This window comes from Andrographis paniculata, unplaced genomic scaffold, assembly GCF_009805555.1.
Source record: "Andrographis paniculata isolate CXL003 unplaced genomic scaffold, ASM980555v1 Contig30END, whole genome shotgun sequence".
NCBI lineage: Eukaryota > Viridiplantae > Streptophyta > Magnoliopsida > Lamiales > Acanthaceae > Andrographis > Andrographis paniculata.
The window spans coordinates 1,784,383-1,801,364 of record NW_026137563.1 but is presented as its reverse complement, the minus strand read 5'-3'; the positions used below and the strand labels follow the sequence as shown (position 1 = coordinate 1,801,364).

Here is a 16,982-nt window from a genome sequence, read left to right as displayed (position 1 = left end):
CGGTAACAACCCAAAAACCGCCATCCCTTCAATTTGATTCAAGTTTCTCTTGATTTTGTTGCTGCTTTCCGACAGTATTGTTGCATCCTTTCTGAGTTTTTGGTACTATCACAGAAAGGCAAATGTGTATCTACAGTTGATAGAAAATGGTTGATACCATCATTTTGTACATTTACTCCCTTGGGGTTCTTATAAGTAGCCTTTAAGCTGCATATGCATTCACTTAAACTGCATTTGAAGATAATATAAACTAAGTACAGAAACATTTTTGCAACATTGTAAAACTAGTTAATTCTTTAAACAGGGTCAATTCTTGAATCAAATATCAGAAACCACTAAATCCAAATGAAGTTTTGCAAAAATCTTCCTGTCCTATCATGATGCACAGACATATAGCTGCAATGTTTTACCATAACAAAAGTTACTACAAACATGTTCTAATGCCTAAGAATTTTTCATCCTGTCTTATCCGGTTCCAATCCAAACCAAAACAGTAAAGGTTTTTACCTAGATCCCACGGGGATCATCTTGATAGCAGCAGCAATAGGCATGCCAAGAAACCCGAGCAAAACACTCGCCGACCATTGTTGCCATGTGAGAGGTGTGGTATTGGCGAAAGTGCCAAGGAATTCGATGATGATGACTTGAAACACTGCTGTGCAGCTCAGAACCCCCACGAAGACATAGTTGTCGAATATCCCTTTGAATACATTTATCTTCTCCATGTTTCTTGAGCTGATCTCATTGAAAACCTGCAATGGAAATTCCAAGTCAGAACAAAGTCGAACCAAAGAAGGTGTGGGGGGTATAGCTGTAAGTAGTGTGTATCCAAATTTTAAAATAACCTGGCAGAAGACAAACGAGTTGAAAATGAGGGTGTTGAGAATCAATTCAGAGCCCTCTCCCCGCAGGCTAAATGCATCTTTTCCAGCTGTTTGAAGGTACCATATTATCACAAACTGATATATAGACTGACCCAGAATATTCCTCCACATGACATTGGTGATGAAGTTTCCTTTTCGCCCCACCGGCGTCCTTCTCATTAGGTCATCAGTTGGAGGTTCAGTGGCTAGCGCAAGCGCCCCGAGTGTGTCCATAATCATGTTTACCCACAGAAGCTGAACCGCGGTGAGTGGAGCACTGCCTGAATCATGCACCATAGGTATATGATTGTACATGGATATATGTATGTATATATGTATGAATACATAATGTACAAACTGATGCAAGTATCGAATGTTTTACCTGTCAGACACGCCGAGGAGAAGTTGACAATTAGCGCAACGACATTTACTGTAAGCTGAAACTGAACGAATTTTTGTATGTTTACGTAAACAGAGCGCCCCCACTTGGCAACAGTTACAATTGTTGAGAAATTGTCGTCTAGAATTATTACATCTGCGCTCTCCTTGGCCACCTGGAGAAATCATACCAAGCAGCAAGTATCAGAATTGTGTGGATGTTTGTTGTTGTAGTTTTATTACATTAAAGTCACTCTTATACATGTGATCAAGAAGTTCAAAAGAAAAACATTAAGCTCAATATATGGCATTTCCAAGAAACAAAGATGCATTACAATAAGACAAAGGTTGTTAACCTTTGAGCAACTAACCAAAAAAGTATAAAGAAAGTAGGACAACAAATAGAAGTGTAAATGACTTTTTCTATTACATTAAATATCAGAACAAAAAAAAGAAATAGTGAGAAATCCTTTAGAATTTGAATATTGCTCCCAGATCAGATAGACACTGTCCATACTAGAAGCATAGGGGCAGGCAGAATAGACTAACTATATGCGCTCAAAATCGCAACGATTTTTCCAGGGTTGAGAATAAATGGGATTAAACCCTTTATTACTTGTTTTGTATTTTCAAAATCAATACCAAACAGGGGGTACCTATTCAAGTCATGCTCAACTATTTCATACCAAGCAAGGTGGACCTATTTGTATTTAGCAATATTAATGTTGCCTTCAACTGCTCGTGGTGTATATTGTAGTTCAGGGAGAGGAATCATTACCTCGGTCCCAGAAATTCCCATTGCAAGGCCAATATCAGCTTCATGAAGTGCAGGAGCATCATTTGTTCCATCCCCAGTCACAGCAACCACTTCATCAAAGGTGGATCGCAAATGTCTAACTAGGGTATGCTTATCCATTGGTGAAGAACGAGCCATTACCTTCCAGGGAATTATGTAGAAAATATGAGAATCATTGCCATAAGAACAACAATATTTGCATAAAAATGCCTATAATTACTCTAGAAGTATTCCAAGAAACATTAATTTGGGTGTGTTTGTTTGGGGGATTGGATTGGATTTACACTATTCATCCAATTTTTTCCCCCTAAAAACATCACATCAAACACATATTTTTCATTTTTTATATTATACTAAAAATCAATTTTACATTTAAAACATCACATCAACACCTGTTTATATCACATCATACAACTATTCAAATTCAAAATTTTTACTATTCAAATCCCAACTCAAAATCCAAACCCCCAAACAAACACACCTATCACAACACACAAGCATATGACTCCTCCATGACAAGAAATTTTGGGGTAAACAAAACAATAAGCTTAATAACAATAACAATGCCAACGCGCAAAGGAACTGAAATTTAATTTATAGCTAGAGCATTAAAAAATCGGAGTGCTTTCCCATTGACCCAACAACAAATTGAGGAGAATGTAAATTATAAAATTTGGCCAGGGTACCTGTATCTTTGGAATGAGTTTCTGCAATTCCTCATCGCTCTTCATTCGAAAATCTGGGCCTTCAATTGCAATGCCATCTTCTGTTAATATTCCACATTCCCTAGCAATTGCCTTTGCTGTGTTTATGTTATCTCCAGTTACCATCCGAACCATAATCCCAGCTGATTTACAAATTGCAACAGACTCTTTGACTCCAGGGCGAACTGGATCTTTAATGCCAACAATTCCTATCAAAGTATAACCCTCAAATGGAACAGGATTTTCAGCTGAGAAATCACTTCCAATATCCTTGTATGCAAGGCATAGTGTTCGTAGAGCGTCATTTGCAAATTGTTCTATGGTATCCTTCAGATGATTAATTGATTTTTCATCCAGGGGAACAGCCTCACCATCTGAATTCAGAGTCCTGTCACATGCAGCAAGAATAATCTCGGATGCACCTTTGCAGTGGGCCTGACAGCCTTCTCCAGGTAGCTCTAGAACAACTCCCATTCTTTTCTTCACAGAATTAAATGGCTCAACCTTGAGAAGCTTCGACCCCTGCCTCTCTGCCTGGAAATCTCCTCCTAGCAAGAGACCAAATTCCAGAAGAGCAGTTTCAGTAGGTGTACCGAGGATTTCAATTTTGCCATCCTTCCCTGTTACAATATCTCCTCCAGTGTTGTTGAATATTGATTTCTGTATCATTTTCACAACAGAATCAGGAATGTCCGAGCAGAAATCAGAACTTTTCACATGGCTACTTGCTTCTTTTATTTTCCCACAAATGCATGCCTTCACAACAGTCATGTGATTAGTAGTTAAAGTCCCAGTCTTGTCACTACATATGGTTGTCGCCGATCCCATAGTTTCACAAGCTGCCAAATGTCGAACAAGTGCTTTGTCATTCATCATCTTCTTCATGGCAAAAGCAAGGCTCAAGGTAACAGCTAAAGGCAACCCCTCGGGTACTGCAACCACGACAATTGTAACTGCAATGGCAAAATATTCCAGCATTTCCAGGGCATCATCTCCCGACCAACTCCATTGTGAACCTGAAGTCATCTTCTTGCTAAATAGTCCTTGCACAAGAACAGCAAACGTGATAACAGCAAAAAAGAGACCTATTTTCCCAATAATGGTTGCCACTCCATTGAGTTTAACTTGCAGAGGTGTTTCATCATCACCACCCTCCGAAAGGGTAGCCATCAATTTGCCCCACTGGGTTCTCATACCCACAGTTGTAACAAGCATTTTGCAGGATCCATCCTGGACTTTAGTTCCAGATAGGAGAAAAGGATTTTCAGCAGTTACATTTATGGGCTCACTTTCCCCAGTTAGACTGGATTCATTTATTAGTAGAGAATAGCCGGAGATAAAGAGCCCATCAGCCGGGACTTGATCCCCAATAGCAAGATGAACTACATCGCCAGAGAGTAAATCAAATATGGAAATCTTTTGTCTGTATCCATTTCTTGTAACCTGAACAGTGATCTTTTTCTTCTCCTTATCTAAATCTTTGAATTGCAACGACTGTTTGTAGTCACTAGTAGCAGTGACAAATACAACAAGAAGGATACTAGCAACGATTCCAAGTCCATCATGAGCACCCTTGGGCCACCCTTCAGTCGCAATACCAACAATTAGAGAAATGATGGCGCAAACGCCTAATATCATTAGGGTAGTATCCTGCAGGGCTTCCCATACGAAAAGCCAAAACCCCTTGGCAGGGCTCTCAGCAAATTTATTGATTCCGAAAATATTTCTTCTTTGATTAAGAGACTCCTCAGCAACACTAATCCCATTACTTAATGAAGTCGACAGCTTATCTGCAATACCTTCGACGCCACCATGAACTTTCAACTTCTTCACATTATGCCCTTCAACAATGGACCCTAACTCATCAGCACATACCCCAAACCCTGCTCCCTTTACTGCCTCCGGTACTGAGTAACTTATACCTGGAGATATTCAGCAGAAAATCAGTATAGAGCAGAAGATAGCTTACGGAACACAGAGTGCAGTCGCGTCCAACCTTGAATAAAGCTTAGAGCAGCTTGCGAAACTAGTACTGCAACTCTCAGCTTCTCCTGCAATATTGAATAATCAATAGCTCGCTTATATGTGTTTAACAATAAAACAATAAGGACTATCTAAGATATAGGAATATCGAATCGCATAACCACCGTAACCTTGTGCTACTTAATCAAGTATAATCACCCAATCATTGAGTCCACCAAGAACCACCAAGAAAAGAAATCTCAATCTTTTGATTTCTGTGCATAGAAAGTGATGATGCAGCTGAGTTATCACATTGAGTTAGGATAAACCAACAAACATCACCACGAAAGATTCTTTTGGATCAACTCTTTTACGTTAAGCAAATACCTAACAGCTCTCATTTTCATATTTCATAACCACAGAAATTCCATAAAAACAATTCCAGTTCTCCAAGTTAAACTTCATAACAAGACATGATCATGTTTATTATTGCTCAAAATCCCCAGCAACAACTTGCAAAGCACGAATAAAATTATCAGAGGGAAAAAAATAAAAAAATAAAATGAAAATAGAGGCAGTCCAAAAATAGAAAAGGAAAAAGGTCAACAAGAGGGAGGCCAAACCTGGTTAGACTTCTGGATCTCGCGAACTTCAAAACGCTTGCTGAGATTAGCAGTGAATCGGAACCTCCTCTTCCGATTCTTCACCAGCCAACAAGCTTTCCTCCACCGCTGCAACGCCTCCTCCGACGAATTCTTCGGCTTCACCTCCGAAAACTCCTTCATAATACTCCCCATCAGCCCCGGCTCACCACTGATCCACAAATCACAAACTACCACAACCGCAGATGGCCAAATACGTCCGAAAACCAAGGGAAAAAGTATGCAACGCAGTTCGCCGCCCTTTTTATAATTGATTTTTCAGCGCCACACAAGAGCAGCAGCCAAAATAGATGGCTTGAAAAGTAGCACTCTCGATCAGATTCACTACAAATCCATCTTCTCCCAAATTATTCGTCTGGTAGCAGTAATTTCCCGACAATATCCTAAAGTAATGGATTAGTTGCGAAACCGGAGGGAAACTGCGAGGCAAGAGCAGCTGTGATAAAAACGTGCAGTGATCTATCTACTAGGGAAGCGGACAGAAAATCATGTACGAGCTAATCAGAAGGGAGTTGACCAGTTCGAAGAAACACCGTCCATTCCAAGTGCGATCAATCAATCAACCACCAAACTTGCTCCTCGCACACAAAGGCAAGAATCTGAAATCTGAATCAAAAACTCAAACTGCAACTGAAGAAAGATGGAAGCTTCCGGCGCAGACGATTTCTACCTCCAAATATTTTCAAAATAAAGTAACCCAACTCTCCTCATTCAATTTCTTATTAAATTTCAATAGATTTGGATTTAATTTTGCACCATAATACTCACAATCTAGTCTAGTAATAATCTGATAATTATCATTATTATTTTTCTTTTACAAATGAGTTACGATTGTATGAATATAATTAGATTAATGGTATATTCTCATTATTATTATTATTATTATTATTATTATTTTATATTTAGAGATGTACTTGTGACTTGCAAACCACTAATTGAAAGCGGCATGGCAAATTAGCAATCAACTTTTTTATTTTAGTCTCAACATTATTTAAATTTGGGCATGCCTATAGTAAATTGATAAGATAAAATAGTAAAAAACGTGACATTAGAAAGTTACTCCACTAACCTTTTATAAAGGAAAGTGCTTTTTATTTAAGATTAGTGAGCAAGTTTTCATCATAGAGATTAGAGCATCCTATTCCTATTCCTATTCCTATTCTCCAGTCTCATCTTAAACAGAGTTAGTTACAAGTGATGATACAAAGATGATGATCGCTAATTACTAATACTACTATTTTATAGTATTTGTATATAATTTAATTAATTATATATATATATATATTAAATGTATTCTTGAAGGAATTGATTTTGTCATAATTGTAATTAACCGTCTTCTCATTAAAGTAAATTGCATTTATTGTCTTTAATTCTCTTGCTCGATTATTTTAAGCACTATTAGTAAGCAGGCTTATTTTTAAAATTTCAAAACAGGCCCAAATCTGAGCCGTTTCAATCTCTAAAAGAAATATAAAAGATGGGCCAAATTTTCAACCACAATCCCAACCCACATTTGTGGCAACCCAATACTATTGTAATACTCCCTCATAATTATGATATAATAAAAATAATTATAAATTAAAATTAAAATACTAAATAATTTAATGAAAAAATTATGTAAAACTAATCGAAATAGAAAATTTTGAAAAATTATGTGGGACAAATAAAGTATAATATAGTACTCTATTCCATTTTTTATTTTTTGTATGTCTCAAAGCAAAACATATGTATCATTTCATAATTTTTAATATTCTTTAACTTTTAATATATTATACAAATATCTTTTTTTTATATCATACAATCTTATAAAGATATTTTTGTTATTTTCACTGTAAACTTATATAATTCTAATATTATAAAATTTATGTGAAAAAATAAATATTACCGATTTGATGCGGCGGATTTATTATTATTATATAAGCTGGTGTGAATACAAAAGATGCTTTCCAACATGGACTGAGTCACTAATTGAAGAAACTTCCATTTCCATTCAAACAACACAAAACAAAATCCAATTTTCAATATTTGCAACTCTGATTGATTTTTGAAGAAGATCAAATAAAATAAAATAAAATGAAATTATTATTATTATTATATTATTTTAAATTATTTATTATGAATGATTATGGTGTGGGAGAGAGCTGGGGATTGAAAGAAAACCATCTGAAGCCACAGCTCCATTTGTGAGGCAAGGAAGGGGGCTTGGGGAGCCAATGCCAGCTCCTTCTAGAAACCTTGTAGTACAGCACTTCTGGCCACGTGTAACAGCACACGCAGATCAGTCCCACGTGCCAAAAGCAGTACACGTGCTCGTAGTTGTGGTAGCACACCGACAGAAACTTCCGGCTAACCATCTCCGGCAACGTTTCCACCTCCGTCCAACCTTCTCCGCCGCCCTCCTCTGTAATCATCATCTCCCACACTTTGATGATTCGAGAGATCCCCGTCGCTCCTACCCCTCCGATTAGGTACAGCTTCCGATCCTCGTCGCTCACCAGGCGGACGAACGTCAGCCGCTCGTCCGGAAGCCTCGCCGCCGACGTCTCCCACCTGCAGCTCTCCAGGTCGAAGCACACGACCTGGAAAGGCTCCGGCGTGGTGAAGAAGAGGCGTCCGTTGTAGTGGACGCCTTTCTGATGGTAGTTTTCTGATAGCGTTGGATTGAAGCCGGGGAAGCGGCGCCAGGAGGCGCGATTGGAGTCGTAAATTAGGGCATTATTGGAGGAGCCTTTTGCGGAGAGGGCGAATAGCTTGTAACCGCCGTCGGAGGTGGAAATCAAGGTGAGGAATTCGAAATGGAAGGGGCGGGCGGGGAAATTGACGCGGCGGAGGGAGCGGCGGAGGAGGTTGCAGACGAGGAAGCAGGAGGAATTGAGGAGGGAGAAGCAGAGGAGGCCATTGGAGGAGGAGGAAGAGAGGAGATCGGTGGAGCAAGCTGGGAAGGAGAGCGGGAGATCCGTCGACCACGAGTTTCCGACGGTGTTGTACAGAGGACAGCTCCGGAGACTCTGCGGATGCGCCAGAAGGATGAAGGAAGACGAAGATGAAGAGATGGAATGGGTGAAGGAAGGAGAGTAGAGAAGAGAGTTGAAGTGCTTACAGGTAGATCGGAGAGCGAGGAAGGTTTTGAGAGGGAGGAAGGAGAGCACCCGCTCCAGAAGATGCTCCGGCAGCCGACTCCATATCTCTGGATCCATGGATGACCTCGATGCAACTCTCCAACAATCCTCTCTCTCTGTATCTATATATATATATATATATATATACTCTGCCTTCATCATATTTAAATTTATTTTCTCCTATTTTTATTATCATAAATTTTAAAATAAATAAATAAATAAAAAGATTGCTTGTTCTTTTGGGGATTAGTATGGTCACAATTTTCGTAACACGGTTGCTAGTCGTCAAACATATGAAGCATTAGGGTTTAGGGTTAATATATAATTATTAATTGGGCATGCTTACAATAATAATATATACTTACTTGTGCTGATCCAATAAATAAATAAATAAACAAAGCTAATAATAGCAGGTAAGTGACTGTATGCATATATATCCTATCAATTAAGGGATAAGCTCAACTTATTGATTACTTAAATCAAATAAATAAATGTTCAAAGCATAACGTTTTGGTTTTCTTTTCTTTTCTTTTGTTCAATATATCAAATATTAATTCTTTACTACTTCTAAAAATCTAAAACTCCAAAAGTATATGCAACCAGCAGCCTTCAATTATTATAAAAATATAATATATATATATATATATATTATTATTATTCAAGTTATCGATTATTTGGTTCCTTTGTCGTGACGGATATGCAGCGTTTACCCCGTTGCTTGCGCCAACTTGGCTTTTCAAATTAATTAATTAATTAATTAGTAGTATATAAGTACTAGAAAAACTATCTATTATAATTTATTATTGTTAATTAATGATAATGAATGGTGAAATGACAAAACATGGTACAAACTAATAAAATTGAAGGAAAATCATATTTAAAAAATTATACTTTACTAAAAACGTTTAGAAATTTTAAAAGGTTATTATATTCACATTCAAATCTGCAAATATTTGCTTAATATGTGTAGTGTAGGGCTACACCTGGGCTGGGCTGGGCTGTTCGAAAATGAGAATAAAATACATACACATAAGAGCATAAATTTGGGCTTGGCCCAAAATTTCAGATAGTTCACTTTTTATCTCGAATAAAAGGCCCAATCCAATATTTAATTGATGATTATTAAATTAAAACTAAGTTGAGTTTACATATGTTTTTTCCCACCTATTTCTAAATTCTAAAGTATTCCTATATAAACACACTGTACATTTCATGTACACATATACACATGAATAATATATATATTATATAATATTTTTTAATAAAAAATTTGACATCATCTATGTTATATACTCCTTCCGTCCCGGAAAAAAGCGTCGATTTTTTAATATTAGTATTATATTAGATTGTAGTAAAAAAGATAAAAATAAACATAAAATTAATCAGATTTGTGGGTGTTTATTAAAATTAGGCAGTACAATTACTAAATTAGAAAATTGTACGAAAATGAAAAATAGCAACATTTCAACCTAGACAGAGGGAGTATATAATACTTGTTTGAAATAGTAATATTTTATATAACAATGAATATTAGGTATAGTATTTCTCAAGAATAGTAAAGATACTGAATAGTTGAAAGAAGACAAAATAAAATAAAATAAACATAAGTGTAACCTAACCTAACAAATAACAATTTCAGTATAATGTATCCAAAGTATACAAACCACCCCCATTGACAATTAATTATCTTGAGCTGTGTGAAGACTGTTTTTAAAACATCAAAGTGAATATATCGTAAACAGGCATCATCATTATTATTATTATTATTATTATTATTATTATACTCTACATTAGTCAGAAATGAATATATATTAAAATTAGGCGACACATTGCAAATGTGCCAAATAATAGTAAACAATAAATGCAGCTTTTTGTCCAAAAGGCATGGAACCTCTCCTCTCTTCTCACTTTCAACTCTTCTTGCTATTGTTTATCATAATTCCAAAACAAAAAAACGAAAAGGATCTGAGTTCAGCAGGTATAAATTTCTACTACTAGTATAATAATAACAAATAAAGTAGTGGGGTTTCAATTATTGTTAGTGATCAGATCATCACAATCCCAAATCCCTAATCCCAAATTTGAATCAACCCTTGTTTGTCTAACCCCAAATTATTGATCCCAGCTGCTTTCTTGAAAAAATATTTGAAAACACCACTGATGACAGATATTTTATTCTGAATTCTGATCTACACTATGGGCACACCCTTTTCCAGGTTGTGATTATTATTATTATTATTATTATTATTGATAATTTTAGGACAAGCATCAACCCCAAGAAACAATTGCAGAAATCACAGAGAATCTTTAGGACAGACAAGACAGACAGGTGGAGCAGAATCAGAAACACTAGAAAACACAATACATTGCATTGCATACTGTTAGGGTGTGTTTGTTTGGGGGTTTGGATTTTGAGTTGGGATTTGAATAGTAAAAATTTTGAATTTGAATAGTTGTATGATGTGATATAAATAGAGTTTGATGTGATGTTTTGAATGTAAAATTGATTTTTAGTATAATATAAAAAATGAAAAATAGGTGTTTGATTTGATGTTTTTGGGGGGAAAAAATTGGATGAATAGTGGAAATCCACCAAAATCCTTCAAACAAACACACCCTTACTGTATTCTGTATGGTCAAAACCATCGTCTGTCTGTCTGTCTTCCTCCATAGCAAACAAAGAAATGTTTCGTTTCTTTTCAACAGTGATATTTCAGAAGGCCCATCAAACTCAACCCTCGCATCTCCAAAACCAAATCCCATTTTCAAAACTAAAAACACTTACCTTCTACTTCTTCTTCTTCTTCTTTCATCTGATCTGATTCTTTCACCAATGGAAGTCAAGATTCTGTGAGAAAAGATTTCCAGGTTTGCCTTTTCCCATTAGCTATTTTTGATCGGATCATTCATCGACTTTATGGCTATGGCTACAGATTTGGATCATAAATCTGGTTTCCTGTTTACCTCTTCTACTGCGACTTTATTGCTGTATTTGGTCCCCTCAAAAAGTGAAAAGAATTCAAATTAAAGCGAGCGTTTACAATAGTTAAATTTTTTTCAAGTATTCCTCATCAAATATGGTCAAAATTCCCCAAGTTAAAGGTAAAAAAAGATTGACATTTAAAGGGGCCACATGTTGGCATCCTTTTTTCAGGCATCTGAACAAAAGAAATGAGCAAACGATAGATTTTCCATTGCAAGAAGTGGAAGCTTACTTGTTCTTCTTTTTCCTCTTCTCCAGAAAGATGCTGTGTGCTTGCTCTGGAGAGCAATTCAAGCTTGAAGAAGAAGAAGCAACAGCAGCTGTGCCACAGTCCCCTGAATCACTGGCCACAAGGGACTTCTCTGCCAGTGGCCTTTCATCGTCAAGAACTGCAACTGGAACCATTGTTGACTGGGAAGCCAAACTGGAAGATGCTCAGGTGGATGAAGCTGAGTCAACTTTGAAGGAAGCTCTGTCTTTAAACTATGAGGAAGCCAGAGCATTGTTGGGGAGGCTTGAATATCAGAGAGGCAATTATGATGCAGCTCTTCAAGTTTTTCAAGGGATTGATGCTAAAGTCCTGTCTCCGAGGATGTCCAAAGCCATTGCTGAGACATTCAGGACTCCGCCTGCGGTGGCGCCGCAGAAACTGCGGTCCCGGGGGAGAGCAATGCAGGCAGGGGTAATGTCTCTGCATTCAGTGAGTTTGCTTCTTGAAGCAGTCCTGTTGAAAGTGAAATCCCTACAAGAACTTGGAAGATTCAAAGGTATGCACTCATTCACTTGTTTCAATTATTGAAAACCTAAAAAAATTACCTGACTGTTGTCTTCCAATACCAAATGCCAGAGGCTGCAAGGGAGTGCAAGATCATCTTAGATACAGTTGAATCGGCTCTGCCTAATGGCATGGTGCATTGTGAGATCAGTGAAGACTGCAAGTTGCTGGAGATTTTTCACAGATCCCTGGAATTATACCCCAAGCTATGGCTGCAAGCAAGGTCCCTGGATGAAGCCATTGCTGCATACAGAAGGGCTCTGTTGAAGCCCTGGAAAATCAATCCCCAAAGGCTAGCAAAACTGCAGAAGGACTTGGCTGCCACATTACTCCATGGAGCCATTGTTCCATCTCAATGTCCTAAAAGCATCAGCCCTGAAGAAGAGTCTATTCTTCTGCTGTCTATACTTTTGCAGAAGGCCTTGTGTGGTGAGGTGGAGTGGGATCCAGAAGTCATGGATCACTTAACCTATGCCCTCACAATCTGCAGAGAATTCGAGTCTTTGGCTGATCGTGTTGAGCAGCTTCTTCCAGGAGTGTATAATCGGATCGAGGGATGGTACTTTCTTGCACTCTGCTACAGCGCTGCAGGTTCAAATCAGACAGCATTGAACCTTTTGAAGAAGGTATCAGGCATTTCAGAGAATGGTCAAATACCTCACTTGGCAGCATTCTTGCTTGGGGCAAAATTGAGCGCCCAAGATCCGAATGAAGCTTCTCAGGGAATTAAATATGCTCGTAGAGTGCTCGACCTTTCGCCAGGCGGGAACAGGCATGTGCTGAGCCAAGCCCATAAGTTTCTAGGAGTCTGCTGTGGAAATGCTGCAAGGCTGTCTGTGTCTGATGTAGAAAGAGCTGCTTTGCATAGGGAATCACTCGCCTCATTGAACCAAGCTGCTCTAATCCAGAAAATTGATCCAGAGATTATCTTCAGACTTGCCGAAGAAAATGCTGTGCAGAGGAACTTGAATTTGGCCTTTGATCAAGCTATGCAGTTCCAAAGATCAACTGCTGGCAGCTCGGTCAGAGGTTGGGAACTCTTGGCTCTAATTGCATCAGCAGACCAGAGACTGAAGGATGCCGAAGCAATCATTGATCTAGCATTGGAGGAAACAGGACGTGTAGATCAGCTAAAATTTTTGAGATTGAAGGCCATTCTTCAGATTGCCCAGCAACAACCAAAGCAAGCAATAGAAACTTACAAGATTTTACTGGTGTTAACTCAGGGGCTTAGTGACAAAACGACCAATGTGTGTGTAACATTCAAGTTCTCGATAGAGCAGACAAAGTTGAGAATGAGTGCTACTGTTACATTATAAACTTTTCTTTGGCAGGATGAAGAAGGCAGGAGATTGGAGCTGGAAGCGTGGCTGGATTTGGCCGGACTTTACTCCAATCACGGGCTATGGATAGATGTTGATATCTGCATTCAAAAAGCCAAGGCTGTTGAATATTACTCTCCTCGAGTTTGGCACGCAACAGGTTATGTGTTACAAGTGTATGAATGCTGAGTTCTGATATCCCCAGTCATCCTGACAGACATTTTTCAATGCTTCCAGGAAGACTATCTGAAGCTCAACAACAACACAAAGAGGCAATTGTTGCACATTCCATTGCCTCGTCTATAGAGCCTAATTTTGTCCCAAGTATAATTTCAACTGCTGAAGTGTTAATAAAGATGGGCAAGGAATCACTACCTTTAGCAAAAAGCTTCCTGATGAGTGCACTGCGGCTGGATCCCACGAACCATGATGCGTGGTTGAGTCTTGGACGGATATATAAGATGGAAGGACTGGTGCAACAAGCGGCAGATGCCTTTCAGGCTGCGCATGAACTCAAGATCTCGGAACCTGTCCAAAGCTTTCTATGAATAAAAATAATTTATTTAGAGCTGACAAAGCTGAATACAAGGAACTAGTGTCCAAACATTCTTACAGGGGATACCTCCACAAGAGATGATACTGGTTGCCATCATTTGCCCTGATGTTATTCTTGCTGATCGAACTTGTACAGTTTGCTGTTAGAAACAAAAAAATTGAAGAGAAAGAAATAGAAGCTTATGAAATATCTGTGCTGATGGCAACTATCATGTTTGCTTTTATTAGTTGTTCCCATACATGGATTCACAGAAAGTTTCCAACTAACGTGTTTAGGAGGTGTTAATTTCTAGATCATAATATTCAGGTTGAGCCCTTAGGGAATATAATTCTTCATCAAAATAAATTGGTATCATCACAAATAGCCAATTTCAGCAGAAATCAATTGTATAGGACAGCCTCTAATGGAGGTGGAAAAGCATACAAACTACATTTAGGGAGTAGATATCCTCCCATACCAGCGCAAAACATAAATAGGGATTCAGAGACGAACCAAATCAGAAACCCTAGGCAGATTCATAGATAAAATTGTTCCCAAAGCAAGTGAGAATTTTCTCTCTTTTTGAGCTTCTAACACAGTTGATAAATACAGAGGTGAGCCTTCAACTCTCAACTATACATTAATAAGTAAAACAAAGATATTGTTCAGCTCAATGTGCTCTTTACACACACTTTATTTTGAGAATCGTCAATTGATGATGGTCATTCCAGATCACGGGTGGACTAGCTATGCGAAAGTTGTTTTGTAATCTGCAGGAAGAAAAAGTTATTTAGCTTGCAAGCATATAAAAAACTAACATATACACACATAAAATACCATCGTGTTGCTTCTAGGCATTCTCATCATTCAACTTTGTCAATAGAATAGGCCATCATTTGCAGACAAACAAAAATATATACAATAGCATGAATCAAGGACTCGTTGGCAATAGATTACCACGAAGTTGACTGGTACATCCAATAAAAAAAAAAAAAAACATGAAGGAAATTACATCTATTAATATCCCCACCTACTGCATTGTTATTTTCTTTAAAAATTCTTTTGTCCCACTCTTAAAGGCTAGGGGAAAGTGGTAATCCGGAAATCTAATCCCAGTGAATGAAACCTGGATTCAGTGTATTCAGGTCCAGCAGTAAGACTCACCAATGTTCAGATCCCATAATGTTATTAGAATATTTTATCAAATGTGATATATTGTTGGCTTAATCTTTACAGAGGTACTAAACATGAGAAATTCAACTGCATCTTTATTTGGGATACTTAAAAGAGAAGGTATCATCCACGAAAAATTATTTATAAAACAAAATATACAAAGTGAAGGTGCATGCTTACAGTGTACAACCAAATCCAAGTATTGAAGTGAGCTCATCCCATCTGCCACTGCATTTAAGTAATGAGCCAACAATCAGATGAAAGATTCATGTAGTACTAGTACCATTCGCCTCATATACCTGAACGTTATACCATGGCAAAAAAAGATGTACAAATAATCCTAAGACAAGGAAGAATGAGAGCAATACCTGAAGAACTGGCTTGTCTCTATCAGTATTAGCATTCTGTTTTGCAGCAGCAGCTAGCTGTGCTTTTGCAGCTCTTCCTGCTGCAGACTGTTCAAACTGCTCTTGCCTGCATAATGGATGTAAATAACATTCAATTAAAAGGCTTGGAGACTTACAATCAACTGCTTGTTAAAATGGCATGTGAGCAGTAACAAAAGCAGCCTTAAGAGCTATGGCATTAAATTATTTTCTAATGTATGCATTTGAACAAAACATCCCACAGAATCTCCATTCTTATCTCCTTGCATGTAACTCCTATATATATACACAGTTCATTTGCTAGTAAAAGAACGTGCACATATAGCTGCATCAGCCTTCAACTGAATAAATGTGAAATTAGAAAGGGGGCTTTTGGAGAGGAAAGAAACTCAGAGCTAAAAGGATCCTCTTAAAAAGGACACATGTAAATCAACACAAATCCAAACACTCGATGAAAATTTGTAGAGGCTAATTATTACATCGGAATCAACTAGGGCACAAAAATCTCAATTTCTTCATCCAACCCTAATTACGATGTCGTCGTAAGACAAACAGAACTGGAGAAAAATATTAATAAGATCACATAATATATGTACTACACAATTGAATCGAAAAGTGAAACCTCTTCTGTGCAGCTTCTGCAGCTCTGGCACGGGCCTCTTCGGATGCCACACGCTCCTCTTCTCGCCTCTGCTCCTTACTTGCTCCAGTGAAACAATCAAAGCAACCCATCACACACCTCTCCTGCTCTCTGTCTCCGTAAATTCTCAGGTGTAAGACGAGATTTGCAGATTCGAAGAATTCGTCCCGGAATCAGTACGCTATATTCCAAATCGGCAAATCGTCGTCGGCATGAACGGGTACCGAGGCGAGGAGTCAAATTTAACCGGTCAACGTACTTATATCATTTCTTTCTCATTGGTTAAATGTTTTTTCTTACAATTTAATAATAACTATGATTGTGTTTCTATAACCACATAATTTCAGTTTTCTACGATCTTTTTTTTTTTTTTTTTCTCAAAAAATTTAATTATACATTATTTTAATATTTAATTCAAGTCAAATTTTTAAAAATTCATCCAAAAAAAAATAAAAAAATACAAAATATAATTTATTTTTTTACAAAATATCATATCATACATTGTTTTAATATCAACCTCAAATCAATTTTATTTGAAACTCGCGAAGGTAACATAGTCTCTATATATTTAGCAGAGCATTGAATAAGATCGTTCAATGAAATTAAATTTTAGTTTTTTAAATCTATTAAATATAACTATTACTAGTATAAATATATATTTTTTTATTCACTGGATAAAATATT

The 16,982-nt window shown here is 37.5% G+C and overlaps 4 protein-coding genes across 5 annotated transcripts; 1 reads left to right on the top strand and 3 right to left on the bottom strand.

Moving 5' to 3' along the window:
• Window positions 1-38: 38 nt before the first annotated feature.
• LOC127246312 (calcium-transporting ATPase 1-like) lies at window positions 39-6,145 on the bottom strand. Its single transcript, XM_051267597.1, has 8 exons — window positions 5,327-6,145; window positions 4,738-4,792; window positions 2,724-4,663; window positions 2,020-2,178; window positions 1,246-1,417; window positions 846-1,144; window positions 508-752; window positions 39-228 (listed from the first exon to the last, which is right to left on the bottom strand). The coding sequence occupies exons 1-8, from the start codon at window positions 5,498-5,500 to the stop codon at window positions 39-41; spliced, it is 3,234 nt and encodes a 1,077-aa protein (XP_051123554.1). The 5' UTR covers window positions 5,501-6,145.
• A 1,244-nt stretch (window positions 6,146-7,389) lies between these two features.
• On the bottom strand, window positions 7,390-11,438 carry LOC127246314 (F-box/kelch-repeat protein At5g43190). The gene is made up of 2 exons (XM_051267599.1): window positions 11,270-11,438; window positions 7,390-8,606 (listed from the first exon to the last, which is right to left on the bottom strand). Exons 1-2 carry the CDS (start codon window positions 11,295-11,297, stop codon window positions 7,489-7,491), a joined length of 1,146 nt encoding a protein of 381 aa, XP_051123556.1. The 5' UTR covers window positions 11,298-11,438; the 3' UTR covers window positions 7,390-7,488.
• A 291-nt stretch (window positions 11,439-11,729) lies between these two features.
• LOC127246313 (protein NPGR1) lies at window positions 11,730-14,366 on the top strand. Its single transcript, XM_051267598.1, has 4 exons — window positions 11,730-12,234; window positions 12,315-13,492; window positions 13,577-13,724; window positions 13,802-14,366. Exons 1-4 carry the CDS (start codon window positions 11,730-11,732, stop codon window positions 14,110-14,112), a joined length of 2,142 nt encoding a protein of 713 aa, XP_051123555.1. The 3' UTR covers window positions 14,113-14,366.
• A 243-nt stretch (window positions 14,367-14,609) lies between these two features.
• LOC127246318 (uncharacterized) lies at window positions 14,610-16,551 on the bottom strand. Of its 2 annotated transcripts, XM_051267602.1 has the most exons (4): window positions 16,281-16,548; window positions 15,641-15,746; window positions 15,453-15,500; window positions 14,610-14,869 (listed from the first exon to the last, which is right to left on the bottom strand). In XM_051267602.1, the coding sequence occupies exons 1-3, from the start codon at window positions 16,388-16,390 to the stop codon at window positions 15,486-15,488; spliced, it is 231 nt and encodes a 76-aa protein (XP_051123559.1). In that variant the 5' UTR covers window positions 16,391-16,548; the 3' UTR covers window positions 14,610-14,869; window positions 15,453-15,485. The 2 variants fall into 2 exon arrangements, with proteins under 2 accessions (XP_051123559.1, XP_051123560.1); XM_051267603.1 differs by lacking the exon at window positions 14,610-14,869 and having other exon boundaries at window positions 15,448-15,500; window positions 16,281-16,551.
• Between the last annotated feature and the right edge of the window lie 431 nt (window positions 16,552-16,982).

Bases quoted from the DNA above. Each gene is read 5' to 3' on its own strand.
- LOC127246312 (XM_051267597.1), bottom strand. From the start codon at position 5,500: ATGGGGAGTATTATGAAGGAGTTTTCGGAGGTGAAGCCGAAGAATTCG. The intron at 4,793-5,326 runs GTTTGGCCTCCC...TCAATATTGCAG, and splicing joins AGATCCAGAAGTCTAACCAG to GAGAAGCTGAGAGTTGCAGT. The intron at 2,179-2,723 runs GTACCCTGGCCA...ATTCCCTGGAAG, and splicing joins AACTCATTCCAAAGATACAG to GTAATGGCTCGTTCTTCACC.
- LOC127246314 (XM_051267599.1), bottom strand. From the start codon at position 11,297: ATGAAAGAAGAAGAAGAAGAAGTAGAAG. The intron at 8,607-11,269 runs GTAAGTGTTTTT...ATATATATATAG, and splicing joins AGAAGAAGAAGAAGTAGAAG to ATACAGAGAGAGAGGATTGT.
- LOC127246313 (XM_051267598.1), top strand. From the start codon at position 11,730: ATGCTGTGTGCTTGCTCTGGAGAGCAATTCAAGCTTGAAGAAGAAGAA. The intron at 13,493-13,576 runs GTGTGTGTAACA...TTTCTTTGGCAG, and splicing joins TTAGTGACAAAACGACCAAT to GATGAAGAAGGCAGGAGATT. The intron at 13,725-13,801 runs GTTATGTGTTAC...CAATGCTTCCAG, and splicing joins TCGAGTTTGGCACGCAACAG to GAAGACTATCTGAAGCTCAA.
- LOC127246318 (XM_051267603.1), bottom strand. From the start codon at position 16,390: ATGGGTTGCTTTGATTGTTTCACTGGAGCAAGTAAGGAGCAGAGGCGA. The intron at 15,747-16,280 runs GTTTCACTTTTC...TCCATTATGCAG, and splicing joins GCAGAAGCTGCACAGAAGAG to GCAAGAGCAGTTTGAACAGT.